The sequence below is a fragment of the Nuphar pumila genome, chromosome 2 (genome assembly GCF_984573655.1).
Source record: "Nuphar pumila chromosome 2, dmNupPumi1.hap1.1, whole genome shotgun sequence".
Classification (NCBI taxonomy): domain Eukaryota; kingdom Viridiplantae; phylum Streptophyta; class Magnoliopsida; order Nymphaeales; family Nymphaeaceae; genus Nuphar; species Nuphar pumila.
Window position 1 is genome coordinate 94,261,020 of NC_143250.1, and position 15,114 is coordinate 94,276,133.

The 15,114-nt window shown below is 38.6% G+C and overlaps 1 protein-coding gene across 2 annotated transcripts in view; it reads right to left on the reverse strand.

Annotated features, from left to right (window-relative positions):
* Positions 1–5,963: 5,963 nt before the first annotated feature.
* Positions 5,964–15,114, reverse strand: part of LOC149846189 (catalytics) — a 46,287-nt gene continuing 37,136 nt past the window's right edge. Inside the window, exons 12-16 of one of the 2 annotated variants that reach the window (XM_089996230.1) lie at positions 7,691–7,915; positions 7,412–7,615; positions 6,750–6,929; positions 6,235–6,458; positions 5,964–6,093 (exon numbers count right to left, since the gene is read on the reverse strand). In XM_089996230.1, coding sequence (XP_089852356.1) covers positions 6,240–6,458; positions 6,750–6,929; positions 7,412–7,615; positions 7,691–7,915 — 828 coding nt within the window. In that variant the 3' untranslated portion in view covers positions 5,964–6,093; positions 6,235–6,239. The other variant, XM_089996229.1, reaches the window with a different exon arrangement.

Consider the following 15,114-nt stretch of genomic DNA (forward strand, 5'->3'; position numbering starts at 1 on the left):
TGGGAAAATGAGAAAGAAAGTTGAAACGAGCGGTATACTGGGAGACAATCAAGTCACCCTGCTTCAACTTTCTGAATTCTTCTTCATTTTCCATCCTCTGGCACTTTGAAAAGAATTGCTTGTAAAATCTCCTCACGAATGTGGACCAAGACAAATACGTGTCTGACTCCAAGGTGTCCCTGATGGACCTCCACCAGTGCTCTGCATCGTTGGTCACATTTGATACAGCTATCAACACCCTCTGATCATCTAGACATTGGATGGCATCCAATGCTTTCTCCAATTGCATTAGCCAATTTTCTGCCACGACACCGTCAGGAGTGCCATCGAAGAGCGAAGGTTACATGTTCTTGAACCTCTCAACCCATGAGGTGATGCTAGAAATCACCGTCTGAGGTTGACTTTGTTGGGCTCGAGTCATTTGCAGGAGCTCATATAAGATGTGATTGGTAGTGTATTCTGAGGGTATTCTTGTGCTTTTCCCTGTTGAACTTCCCATCGGTGATCCTTGTGGGATCTCCATACTCTCTTCTCCACCCTCACGTGGAGGATGCCTCTCGAGAGTGTGAATCGTCGTGTGCCCCCCCCCCCCCCCCTTCCTGAACTTGTGCCCCTTTCGTAGTAGGGGAGGATGAGGGCGCCCTTCGCGATGGTCTGTCAAGGTGCTATCTTTCTCGCCTGACCACTATCGTGTCCTTCAATAGGTAGGATGTTTCCCTGCGAGTGGCCATTTATACTGCAGAAAAATTATCACTTAGTGAACTTATTATAACATGGTTCATTTGTACTCGTACAAAATTTCATCACATATCACACAATATATAAAAAAAACATCCATTTTATTTCATTCATGAATCTCATACATGTAAGAGAAACGTCACTAGCAAGCAAAAAGAAGGAACAATGCAAAAAGAGATAATATGACTCGACTAAATAAACTAACTAATCCTAATCATTCTTTAATCCATCCGAAGCATGGCATGTTCTCTGTGCTCCTTTGAGCCTGATGTTGGTGAGTCGCAGGAGCAGCATTCAGGTCATATGGGGGCGACGCATGAGTATAAGTAGGTGAGGAAGGTGTGTGGGTAGGTGAGGCAGGATCAATAGTGGGATCTTCATTTTTTGCCTTTCTCCCATGAATTCTTTGATGTTGCTCGTGCCTGAACTAGTCTTGGACTGCTTCTATTCGCTTATACAGTAAGTCATATTGTGTCTACGGCCTAAATTATTTCTCTTCCAGTTTCTTCAATAAAAAACCCCTCACTTAGATTTAAAACTCCTCGACTGACTGTACTCATGGCAGCCGCCTAGATGGCTCGGGACATATGTTGTCCCTTTGTACTAGTCATATGAGTCCCTCCCTGAGACAAAATTTGTGATAGTGGATGCTCTCCTTGCTACTACTACTCGAGCTGCCATTCAATCCCTCGTCATCCGGTCACGTACTGACCAAGCTCTCTGACAGCGACATTGATAAATTCCTCGTCCGTAGGGCTGTGACTATTGTTTGTAAGTAGTGTCGATGTAGTTATGTCGGTATGTATCTCTTTCCCCAGCTATGATGCAAATCGGTGGGAGTCATGGTGTAAGATCTCTAGCAATTTTAGCCATGCTTGTCATGACTCTAATCACCATCGTCATTGCAGCGACAAACTTCTCTCATCCTACGATAGGTGGCTCAGAATGATCTTGTGCTCTAGGGTCTTCATGATTATTGTGCTCCCTTAGACACCCCTAAATGGGCCCATGCATGCAGGAGTCCAGAGAAGGTCTACGCTGGGGTTGGATGTGAACCTAGGGAAGATGTGACGGCCAAGAATATTTCATTTGATGTGTTGAAGTTTCACCAAATAACCAAGATTTCCTGAACTTTTTGAAATTCCCTCTTACTAGAGGAAGCACCAAGATCATAGCCAAAAATGTGTTTTTTTTTTCTCCAAATCACACAATTTTACCATGATATTTTCAAAAACTGATAAAAACCTGAAAAAAAACTGCCTATTTTGAAATTATCGCATTTTTATCCCCAAATTGTCTCATTATTTATCTTGTATTTAGATCTTATATATGTTTAATATTTTAGTGTTTATATATATTATATTTTTAAGATTTAAAATACAAATATTTCCCTAAATTTTACTCAAAAATATTTTGTTTAATTTACCGTGAGATTTTCCTTTCTAAAGAAAATCCTGATAACAAGATTTGTGACTATGACCAAGACATGGAAATGGCAGCATTAATATAGCATACACTTGTGCGCCACTAAAATTGTGGAATTTTCTGAGTTTTATTCAATTTCTTCAACTACTAGCAATGCGAAAAAAGGAGGAAATCTTGCTTTGGTTCATTTAGCTATGCATAAGTTAAAATTAGGTGGAATTTGTCTCTTTCAAAGATCTAGGAGAAGGTTTTGTGACTACCTCCCCCATGAACAAAGCCTCCTATCAACCACTAGGCCCCAACAAAGTTTCTCTATTACCAGTGTATAATTATTGGAGGGAATATTAGATGTCCCCACATTCTAATCACCATCCATTAGCTTACATCTGTTAATAATTCCATTAGAGGGTTTAATAGTCCTCCAAGGCGCGCCATGTTAAGGGCACATCGTCATTTCCAATGTGTTCAAACTTCAAACCACACCCTTTTAAAGACCCCAGCTCCCTTCAAATTCTCTACCTCTATCTCTCCATTTCTCTCAATCTCTTCTTTTTCCTCAAACTGCCATAAAAAGCTCTCATTCACTCTTTTTTCATCCAACTCTCCAAGTTTTTCCTCCACCCAAAATTCTGGTTTTCTAGATATTCATTCATTTCCTTATAGTTTCATAACCATTTTCTTCAATGTCTAAAACAATGGACAATCCTTCAAATTTAGGAGGAATTGACCCAACCCAAATTCTCTTTTTCAACCAGGCAAACCGATCTTCATTTCTGCATGAGAGGAGAGGGAGAAAGAAACAGAATGAGCCAGGGAGGTTTCTTGGGAGGCCCTGTGGAAGGTATGCTGCAGAGATCAGAGACCCTACAAACAAGGAGAGGCACTGGCTTGGCACATTTGACACTGACCATGAAGCAGCCCTTGCCTATGACAGAGCTGCTCTCTCCATCAAGGGCACACAAGCCAAAACCAACTTCATCTACTCTGACACCAAGCCCTTTTTCAACACTTCCCAAGAACTGACACCCATCATTTCACCCCCACTCCCCATTCAAACTGCCAACCACTGCACCCCACACCAACGTGCACCCCACATTGTCCCTCAACCAGTTCCTGCCACCTATGTTTGTAACACTTCACAACACTTTGGAAGTACCAGTGGCAGTAGTTTCCTGGCCTCTTTTGATTCTGAGTCAGGCTGCTTGAGCAGCATGATTATAGAATCCCAGTTGCACAGATCAACTGAAACTGCAGAACCCACTTTGCCAAACAATGGAAACTGTAACTTTGGAGGCTTGGAAGCTGAGGAGGCTTCAAAGGGTGCAAATCTCTTCCACAACCAAGATGGTAATGTGAATTCAAGCAGTACTGGAGGCAGTGATCTTGATGAGATCATCAGAAAGGGATTGTGGGGTGAAATGGAGAGGTTCTTGCTGCCACCTTTAGAAGAGAGACACTGTGAGTCACCTGCTGCCATTGAGAGACCCTTCATGGTGGATGAGTGCCTGGGGCTCCTGAACCCACAGGTCATGCAGAGCCCTTTCCTTGGGTGCTTCATGTCTCAGGTACCAGAAGGGCTCGATCAGTCGGTGCCTGCACTCACTGATGGTTTCTTTGACTTGGGTTCTTTCCAGTTCTGACTCTTCTGAGGATTGATTTGAGAGTGACCCTGTAATCTTGCAGTTTGTTGTTTATAATAGTACTTGGTTTTTCTTTTTCTTCAAGTTTTCTGAATGTTGAGATCTTGGGACTCCTCTAAGGGAGGCTTCCTGCCAATGTTGTCAGAATCGAGATCGAATTGATCCTTAGCGAAAGAGACCGATTCACATGTCACTTCAATCTATTTTTTTTATATTTTTAATAGGTTAAAAACATTGTTTAATACTTTTTAAATATTTTCAGTCTAATAACAGGTGCCATCTGATCTGATGGTAAAATGTTGCTAATTCAATTCGATTCAGGGTTATTTAAGAAACCGATTGTGAATCGATTTTAACCATATTTGTTTTTCCTCTTATTTTTTTAATTTATAACCCAAAAAAACCACACCCGACACAAAGACCTGATCACACTAGCTAAGCCTGCCATACCTATGATCATCCTACCCGCAGCGTAAAACTCTGAACCTAGTACCCCTGCTGCCCATGAGCCCGTCTACCAGTCAAGGTCCCACCCACTACACCAACACCCCGGCTGCATTTCCTCCTATTGAATGATGTTAGTGACAAACGTTTAAAACGGCAAGATAATGGCTGCTGATCTTTTGTCATCAGCAAAACATTGGAAAAATAAATTAATTAAAAATGTTAAAATGTATGTAAGAAGAAATAAAATGAAAAACATAAAATTACTATCACCCATTTTAATAAAAAATAGCCGATAAAAGCATAAATAACGTATGCTCACTTAGTCAATGCTCGACTCAATTGACTCTACCAGGCCCTTGACTTGGTCAATTGGGCTTAGACCAGGACTAATGATGGCCGTGGATCAGTAAGTGTTGGTAGGCTTATTAAGGCTTAAACGACTTTGGTGTGTGGCTCACCAAGTTGGTTCGAGACCAGGACCATTCGACCAATTTGGTGGCTTGAGAAGCTTGATCAAGGCTCGACTGATTTCAGCTGTGGTGTTTTGACTTAGGATTTGTTGAGTTCTCTTCCTAGTATCTATATGGACTCAGACTCTTGGTCTGAGTGTGTTCGGGGGTGCCCGAGTCAGTTGGGACTAGTTGGTTGGAATTGACTTGGGGGACTGAGCTTGGTTTGAGATTCTGGTCATAATCCCAGTAGCAAATGCAGACACGTTTGGTTGGCCCTTCTAGGGATTCTCATGGGAATCATTCACATAGACGTGAGACAATGACCAAGCAAATGTGCCAAGAGTAGGGTGTTAATGGGTCGGTTATGACCCGGTCACAGCCCGTACTGAATATGGAAGGGTCAGGGTTTGGTTACAAAGGAACCAGCCCGATTAACTATTTGGGTTGGATGTGAGTTTCGATTAATAAACCGACCAAAGTACGGCTTTTGAGGTTTCATTTCAGGCCCTGGAAACGGTGTCTGACTAAATTCCAATTAACCACCACAAAGTTTCATTATAAAAAGCATAAAAAAATACTCATTTACAGAGTGTGGACCTTGCGTGGTTTAGCAATCCTTATCAGACACATGTTTTTTTTTTGAAAGATCCAGTCGGACCTGGGTCTGGGCCAGAACCAACAACCTCTAGTTGGATCTGTGTCTAGACCCACGCACTATTGGTGAAGGTCCGACACGTTCACACCCCTAGCCGAGAGTGTGGCCAAGAACTTGAACTAATGAAAATTGGTGCTTGAAATTTGACCACACTTTAAGTGGGGAACACCAAAAGAATCATGAGCAAGTGCCTAATAGACAATTTTTTCTTTTTAAGGCAAGCTGGGGTTAGGTAGACCCCACCAGTTACTATTCAACGTACCACTGGGTTTTGAACCTACAACGTCCCACCACTAAGAGACGTGCAGTGACAGCTCCTACCAACCATGCGGAACCCCAAATAGACAATTATTAAAAAGAAATGTGTGACCAAATCATGATTCAAAATATGACAAATATGGTCATTTCATGGTTCAAAATGTGCCAAACCTTGACAATTTTACCCTTTGGATGCCTGATTTGGACCAAACAAAAGATAAAAAAAAACTGTCAAGAAAAATAATAAATTGGTCATGTTTGTCATATCTTCTAGTTCACAGTCAAATATAGTATTGTTAAAAATTAGTGTCATTTAAGTCGGTCTTTTTTTATATATTTATCAAAGAAAACCCTGTTGGTTCAGGTGGTGGGGCCCAGGAGAGATTGACACTGTTTCATATGGCCCACTTTCAAGCGCCCTCCCTTTGTCCACCAGGAAGTCTGCCACTTTGGCAAAGACCCTGTGGAGGAACTGGATCTGGAGAAAACGATTCCCTTAAAAATTAGCGAGTTGATTTGAATAACCAAAAACCCTAAGATTTATGTACACTTTATAAAACTTAGAACTCCCATTTTCGGAGCTTCCATGTCTCTCGCGAAAAGGAAACCAAGAACTTACAAGCTTCAGATTGCAGGGCCAGTAGTGGCGGTGCTCCCGCCTCCTCGAAGTAAGTTTCCAAGTGCCTGTGGCTGGGTTATAGGAGCACTGCATGTGAAATTCATGCAAACATAAGCCACCGCAGCCTTGTCTGGTGTGCTACCTTTCGCCATCGAGGCAACGTTCGGGTTCTTCTCTTCCCAAAATGCCATGTCCGCTTTGTCACTTGGGTCAATCTGAATCACCTGTGATTTTGCAACCAACATCAGCTTCAGATGTCTCTCTGATTCAATTCACCAAAAATGAACAAGCAGGGGATACATCTAGACAGAAAATACAGAACTAAACTACCAACTCAAATTTTTCATGAAAGGAGAATGCACATGCTATGTACTGCAGCAAAACTCCAATCTGTCCTGAAGCTAAAAGCAGAGAGAAACAACTGGTAAAGATGTTCATAAAAACTTTAAGCACAAAGTAGCTCAGAATGATACACAAGCTTGATGAACAGTGTGAAAATGAGATGAGCTACTTACTGTTTTGTTGGGATCATACGAAGATGCAAGAGCTGCAACCACCATCTCATGGAATTCCTTTGCCGGTTTGTGACCGACAATAACCACTTGTCTCATAGAAGGAATGCAGAGCATGTCTGCTGCACAGCACATCAGTGGAACAGCTATAGGCTGGTCTCTTAACCTAGGCTCAAATACAGCCTGCAGAAATAGAACAAAGTAGGTTTTGAATCAGTTAGCAGCACAAAACCATGCAATGACATGGCCTTTTTTATAAGAATGCTTGCAGTGACCGGCACAAAGTGAAACATCCATCAATCATTCACTCTAGGTACACCATATTGGTAATTTAGATCTTAACAAGTTCCATATTTCCTAGTCATTGTATTTGAAGAACTTTTGCATAAAAAGGAGCACAAATAAGCAGAGATATCTGTAGGCTTTTCCAAGCCACAAATACAACCAAGTGTCAGCTCAAAAAAAAATCTTTGCTCATCGAGAAAATATACAACTAAGCACTAAATTGAAAAAGAGTTTGGCACTAAACATACGTTAGTTAGCACAAAACTTACAGCATAGAACCCATAGAATGAAGAACTGGACTTAGGTTACAAATTATGTGATTTAAGAGCACAAATACGCCATAAATAACTGGAATTTAATTCATAAGGTGAAGAACATACCAAAATATGCTTTGCAGTTTCTTTGTAATAGTTGGACAAGTCACCCGATACCAGGTAGGACAACCTAACAAGATTGATCGCCGAAACCGAGTTTCCTGAAGGCTCAGCCCCATCATGGTCTTCTTTAACTCGAAGAAGGACAGATGGATCTTCCCCTGGAGTATTAAAATAGCCTCCACCAACTTTATCCAGAAAAAGATTGTCCTAGAAATGCATTTAGCAGAAAGATGTTACAATCATGTAATGGAATCATGATGGCAAGTAACTTGCATTACTTGCCTGTGTGGCCTGCAGTTCAATGGCCCATGCCAACCAGTTTGTTCTTCCACCATACTCACACATATCCAGCAGGCCAGAAATCAGAAAAGCATAATCATCTAGAAAACCAGGGGCTCTTGACGGACCATTCCTGTAGCTATGATATAGCCTGCGTGTATTCTCATCATAAAGCTTGCTCCTCAAAAACAAAACCGCCTTCTCAGCAACATCCATATACTCCTCTGGCTGAAATCAGTATTTAAGTGAGATCAATCATCCATGTACCAGAATTCATAGTAAATAATTAAGTGTATGTGTTAAAAAGTGTACTCATCCATGTAACTATATATAATAAATATAATATTCCATATTTATTTATTTTATTTTTATTCTTATTTATTTTATTTTATTTTATTTTTATTTATTTTATTTTATTTTATTTTTCTTTCTTTTTGTATTTTTATTTTTGTCTAGTTCAATTTGAACTAGACCTTAAACTAGTCAAGATCCAACTAGATCTTGACTAGTTAAGGTCCAACGGCTACAATTAGAGTTATTGGACTAGCTCCAACAACTCTATGGAGCTCTTTAGAGCTCCTCTCTCTCCCTCTCACTTTGTGTATAAATAAGGGGTGATCCCCCTCTCCATTGTAAGAATGCTTTTATGTATTTCATGTGAATGAAATAAAGTTTATTATTTTATCTTTTGTGTTCTTCTATTTATGCCTTTGTGTAGATCATGATTGTAGTGTCTTCAATAGACACCTATTACAAGCATTTGTGCTTTCATTAAAGATCCTTGTTTCCTTACATGGTATCAGAGCTTGGAAGCTTCTAGATTTTGGATAGTTTCTACTTCATTTTTCGTGTTTCCTTAGCGAAAGTTGATTTATCTTCTTGTTCGTGATTCAAGTGCCTTTTGTGTCAACATAGTTGAAGAAAGAAGACGTTTGGAGGATCGTTGGCTACACAAAGATAGTGGTTGTGCTCTTGTCCTTTCCTCTTTTCTCTTTTTTCTTTTTTTCTTTTCTCTTTTCATCTCTCTTTCTTCTCATAAAGCATCACATTTGGAGAAAAGGGTTGTGGAAAATAATAGATGTTCCGATTCGGAACCAAAACTAATTCTCACAAAAATTGAAAATGAGAAAGAGGTGCCTCTCACGGAAAGAGAGAAAAATAAGTCATTGGCTACATATAAGAAAAAGTAGAAAGAATGGAAGATAGGGTATGCCAAAATCATGTCATGGATAATTAATAGCGTTGACATCAAAAAATGCTCTAGTCTAGCCAAATTCGAGCATGTCAATAAGGCTTGGGAATACCTTAGAAATATGTATTCCCTTAAAGACATTACACATGTGTGCAATTTGCAAGATAAAGTTTCGACTTTGACTCAAAAAGATAAAGTATTAAGGAATATTATAATAACTAGTGCGAACTTTGAGAAGAGTCGGCTCTTCTTGAGCCAAAGTGGCATTGTCCCGAAGATATTGAGCTTCGCCAAAAACAACTCAATATTGAATACTTTTACCAATTTATAAATGGTTTGAGGCCGGAATTTGAAACAACCAAATTGGCTTTTTTACATAGACAAAAAGTTTTCTCTATTGTTGACACAGTTGAAGAACTAATTTTGTAATTCTGAAAGTTTTTGTATTCTTGGTAAAATGAAAAGATTACAATTTCATGATAGAACTTTTGTTTCATCTAGACCACTTGAGTTAATACATTCGGATGTTTGAGGTCCCGCACCGGTCATATCAAAAAGCGGATATGCATATTATGTAATTTTTGTTGATGACTTCTCTAGGGCATACTTGGATCTACTTCCTTAAATATAAATCAGAGGTCTTTTCTCATTTTCAAACATTTCACAAAATGGCTAAAAATAAATTTCAAAATGATATTTTCATTTTTCGCACTGATTAAGAGAGAGTAGTTTTGTCAAAAGAATTTAAAAACTATCTCAATTTTCATGGCATTACACATCAAAAATCTTGTCCACACCTCAACAAAATGTTTTGGCCGAACGAAAATAACGACACATTATGAAAACCACTAGGACTTTATTGATAGCAAAGCAAATTCCAAAAGAGTTTTGGGCAGAAGCAGCCCTAACTGCTACCTATATCATTAACCGAATGTCATCTTCTTCTTTGAAAAATATAATTTCAATTGAAAAACTTGTCAAATTGTCCCCTAATTACTCAAGATTGAGAGTTTTTGATGCAAATGTTTTGTCTTCACCAACAAAAATAATAAACTCTCCCCCCTACCCCTTCTTAGGTTATGCAGATAATCAAAAAGGCTACAGATGTTATTGTTAATATATATGTCTTTTGTAATGTCCATTAGGGGCAAATTTATCTTTTTCTTGTAAATAAGCATGTCCATTAGGGACTTACTTTTGTATTTTTATTATCTTTTGTTTTTATATTTTTATTTACTTTTTGTACTTTGTATTAGGATGGGCCCACATAGAGTCGTTGGGAGCCCCTCCAACGATCACAAATGTGACAGTTGGAGGGGCTCCCAACGACTCTATGGGAGCCCCTTTTTGCTTGCTCTTGTTGTATAAATAGGGGTCTTGCCCCACTACAATGTAAGGCGTTTGAGAGCTTTTTCAATAAGAAGTTTATTTATATTTTTAAGCTCTCTCGTATTGTGTGTTTGTCACTTACTACTTTGTGGCCTCTTGTATGTTGCCCATTAGTGGCCTCTTGTATGCTTGTGCATCTCTTTTAGTCATTTTTGACATAGTTCTTTGCCTAGTGTTTCAGTACATAGTATTAGAGCCACTAGGTATTGGAAGCACTATTGGGACTACTCTCTCTTATGTTTGAGTGGTTTTGAGATTCATACATTTTGTTCTTCTTCAACTCATTCCATAATGGCCGACAAAGATACAAAGATCAATCTTTCCTTCAAATTAAATGGAACCAACTATAGAATGTGGGCGGCCGCTATGAAAAGCAACCTCAAAAGTAAGAAACTTCGAAAATACGTATGTGAAACCATTCTGGCACCACAATTGAAGCTCACCAAGAAATAGGAGAATGAAGAAAAAGCCTTGAGTGATGAAGAAAAAGTCAAAGCTAATAAAGAATACCAATCTAAAGTTGAAGATTGGGAAAATGAGCATGCCAAAATATTGGCATGGTTCATGAATAATGTGAAACTCAAAATTTATGCTAATCTAGCTAAATTAAAAAAAACAAACGAAGCATGGTTCTTCATGAAAGGTACGTACACTCAAAAGAACCTTGCTAGGCACCTCTTTTTACAAAAAAAGATAAGAGGAACCAAGCAAGAGGATATGAGTATTAGAGACTATTATAGTACTCTATCCCCCTTATGGGATGAACTTGCTCTCCTTAAATCACAATGGGAAAGAAGTGTTATTGACATGAAGTTGTTAAGATATATATTAGTATATATATTTTTATGTAACATTCCAACTTTAATAGGCATTAGGGGCTGACCACCTTTTGATATTTTTTATTCTTTTGTACTCTTTTTTTTGTGAAATGATGGGGCAGCTCCAACTAGCTGTTGGAGTTGCTCCCAACGGTACAGCCCAACAGCTAGTTTGGGTTGCTCCCTTGTGGCCTCTTACATTATAAATAGGCCTCTAAGGCCTTTGTATTTTTAACTCTCTAGAAGAGTATTTCCTAAGAAATAATAAGAATATTTTTTACCATTGTGAGGGTGGTGTGGCTTAATCAATCAAGTGTTTCTCTTGATTGAGTGTGTTCTTGCAAGTCCATAAGTGACGTCGCTTGGAGTTGATCCATTTCATTACATGGTATCAGAGCTTTGATGCTCTTGAAGTATTATTCATTCAGATAATAACAAGAGGAGAATCGTGTTTGGTGAAGCATCAGATTGTGGATCGTTGCGTCAGGAAGGACACTATCAAAGAGTCTCTCTCTCTCTCTCTCTCTCTCTCTCTCTCTCTCTCTCTCTCTCTCTCTCTCTCTCTCTCTCTCTCTCTCTCTCTCTCTCTCTCTCTTATTGTAAAACATGGAGAATAAACGAGAAGTAATCGTCTTCATTCTCGTGTGACTCAATTATACGAACTATGTGATGTGTGTAAAAGTATCTTCAACAAGATACTATAATCAAGACCCAATGTTCTTGATGAAAGACAAGTGCACACATGCATAATAAGAATACTTGTGCACAAAGGCACAATCCAATCAATCTCACAAATGCACTTAAAGAATGAATAAAAGCTTTATTGAACACTTGGGCTTTGACCAAAAGCCGTGAATGTTATACAAGGGGAGGACCCCCATTTATATAGAGGTGGAAACCTTGGAGGGGCTCCACTTCTAGTCGTTTGAGCCCCTCCAACGGTCACAAATGTGACCATTGGAGGGGCCCAACGACTAGATGTTGGGCCCCCCAAGGTACACACTAACCTAGGTTTATAAAAAAAAGAAAAAATAAAAGAAAAAAAATAAAAAGAAATTACAACATATCCAAAAATGGAAATGCGTAAAAAGGCTAAACTACCCCTCTGACTATTACGAGAAATAAATATATATATTTTTTATATATATAGATATAGATATATGCACACATATATGAAATATATATGTGCATGTATCTTCCTATATATATAAAATATATATACAATTACATAGAATTGGTATTACAATTTAACACCCCCCCTCAAACTTAGGAAGATCTATGACTCCTTTCAGATAGGCTTCTCGAACATAATGACAATCCATCTCAATGTGTTTAGTCCGCTCAAGAAACGTATGATAATTGCAATATAGATTGCACTCTTGTTATCACAACATAGCTTGGTAGGCCCTTCTACATTAATCCCCATGTCTTCTAATAGTTGATGAATCCATACAATCTCCATGGTAGTAGTTGTCATGGCTCGATATTCAGCTTCAGTTGAGGAAAGAGACATTTTTTGTTGCTTCTTACATCTCCATGAAATTAGTGAGTCTCCTAAAAACACACAAAAACCAGTAGTGGAGTGACGGTTATTTGGGTCACCTCCCCAATCAGAGTTAGTATAAGAAATTAATTTTAATTCAGAAGAAGAGGATAAGAATACTCCCTTATTTAGTGTACCCTTTATGTATCTTATGATCAGCAAGATGGCACTCATGTGAACCGATGTTGGTGCATCTTCTTTATCATTAGCATCATTATGAGTGAGTTCATCATCTTGTGCTAACAACTCAAATAAAAATGAGTATTCCATGTTTTCTTTATAAGGTTCACTTCTCTCAAAACCGTTAACATTTTCCAGAAAACTCACATTTCTGGAAACATATAACTTATCATTCTTGACATCGTAACACTGAAACCCTTTTTGGGTTTTAGAATATCCAAGAAAGGCGCATGCAATGGCTTTTGGTGAAAGCTTGTCGTTCTTGTCAGTAAGAACAAAGCATTTCCAACCTAAAATTCTCAACCGACTATAGTTGGGTTCTTTGGTATACAACATTTCAAAAGGTGAGATATTGTTCAAATTTTTAGAAGATAGCCGATTTATCAGATAGACAGACGCTAAGGCAGCTTCGGCCCAAAAACCTTTTGGAATGTTTTGGAAAATAAGTAGAGTTTGAGTTGTCTCTATTATGTGTCTATGCTTTCTTTCGGCTAATCCATTTTGATGAGGGGTCTTCGGACAAGATCTTTGGTGGAAAATACCATGACTTTTAAGATAATTTTTGAATTCACTTGAAAGATATTCTCCACCAGAGTTTGTTCTAAAAATTTTTAGGTTTCCATTAAATTGATTTTTAATCATCATATGATAGGTTTTAAAAGTCAAAAAAACTTCATATTTGTGCTTAAGAAAAAATATCCAACAATATCTCGTGTAGTCGTCAACAAAAATGACAGTATGCAAAACCCCCTTTTGATAAAACAGGTGCCGGTCCTCATACATCTGAATGCACAATTTCAAAAGGTCTTGTTGTAAACATAGATCTTTGACAAAAATGTAATTTTTTCATTTTCCCAAGAATACAATCATTACAAGTGAAATTACTTTTACATAGATTTTTAACAAAAGGTATATGGGAAATTTTTACAACATTTGGATGTCCAAGTCTCTTGTGCCATACATTAATATCATTTTGTTGGACAACATTACAAAACAGGTTCTTTGGAATTTAAAGGGAATCGACATAATATAGATCGTCTTTCCTAGAGCCTTCCCCAATCAACCTCCCGAATCGGCGATCATGTATCCAACATTTGTTAGAAAACAATTTTATATCACACCCATGATCCGAGAGTTGAGAAACCGAAAGCAAATTTAAGTTTAATTTGGGTATAAATCTAATTTTTTGAATAAAGAACCCTTGTTTTTCAAAATTTTCAATTCCTTTTATTTTAAGAGATGTTTCATCCGCGGTTGAAACAAAGGATGGGGAAAGATTTTTTGAGTATTCGGAAAAAAAAACTAATACTTGGAGACATATGAAATGAAGCACCCGAATCTAAAAGCCACGAGGTCTTACCGGGAAGAGAAGAGGTTGACATAGCGGCTCCGGAAACAACCCCCTTGAGAAGGGGTTGAAGTGCATCCACAATTTGTTGAAGTGAGAGAGCTCCATTTGAAGGTGACAAGCACTCTTCTTTTTGAGGTTGGGATGTGGCAGCCATAGCTAGCAACTTCTTCCACTTTGGGCAAATCGGCTTAATGTGCCCCGGTTCCTTACAAAAGTGGCACACGAGCTTGCTATAATCTCTCTTTCCACCATGACCACTTGAACTTTGGTTTTGATTCTTGAAGTGGGGAGGCTTGTAGGTCCTTAAGTTGCTCCCTGATCTTGAGACAGCATTAACACCTTCATTTTCTTCATTATTGGAAGGTGTTGCTAGAACACTTGGGTTATTCTTGCTTATACCCATACGAGTCTCTTCCGCACTTAGTTTAGTGATTACATCTTCGAGAGAGAGGGAAGTGAAAGCGGATAGAAGAGAAGACCGAATTTGTTTGAATTTAGGCCTAAGCCCATTTAAAAAATTAAAAAAGCGGTCTTCCTCTAATTGTTTATGCCTAAGCTCAATAGCCTCTCCACTCCATTTGGGCTCAAGTATGGCAAGCTCATCCCAAATGGAAGACAACTCCGTGAAATACTCTCTAATAATCATTTCGTTTTGTTGAAGGGTCAAGGCCCTTTTTTGAAGATAATATTTGTGGGACAAATCCCTTGAAGTGTACATTTTGTCAAGGTATTCCCACGCTTGAGAGGCTTTCTTGAATTTAATAATGTTGGCATTAATTCTTGTCTCAAAGGATGAGAAAATCCATGAGAGGATTTTAAAGTTCCTCATATCTCATTCTTTATGCTTCTTACTATAGTCTTCAAGCGCCTTGGTTCTTGCTTCTCCTTCAAGGATCTTTATTTCTCCTCTCTCCGTCAAAGTGATTTTAGGCTCCGGTTTCGGAATTGAGCCTT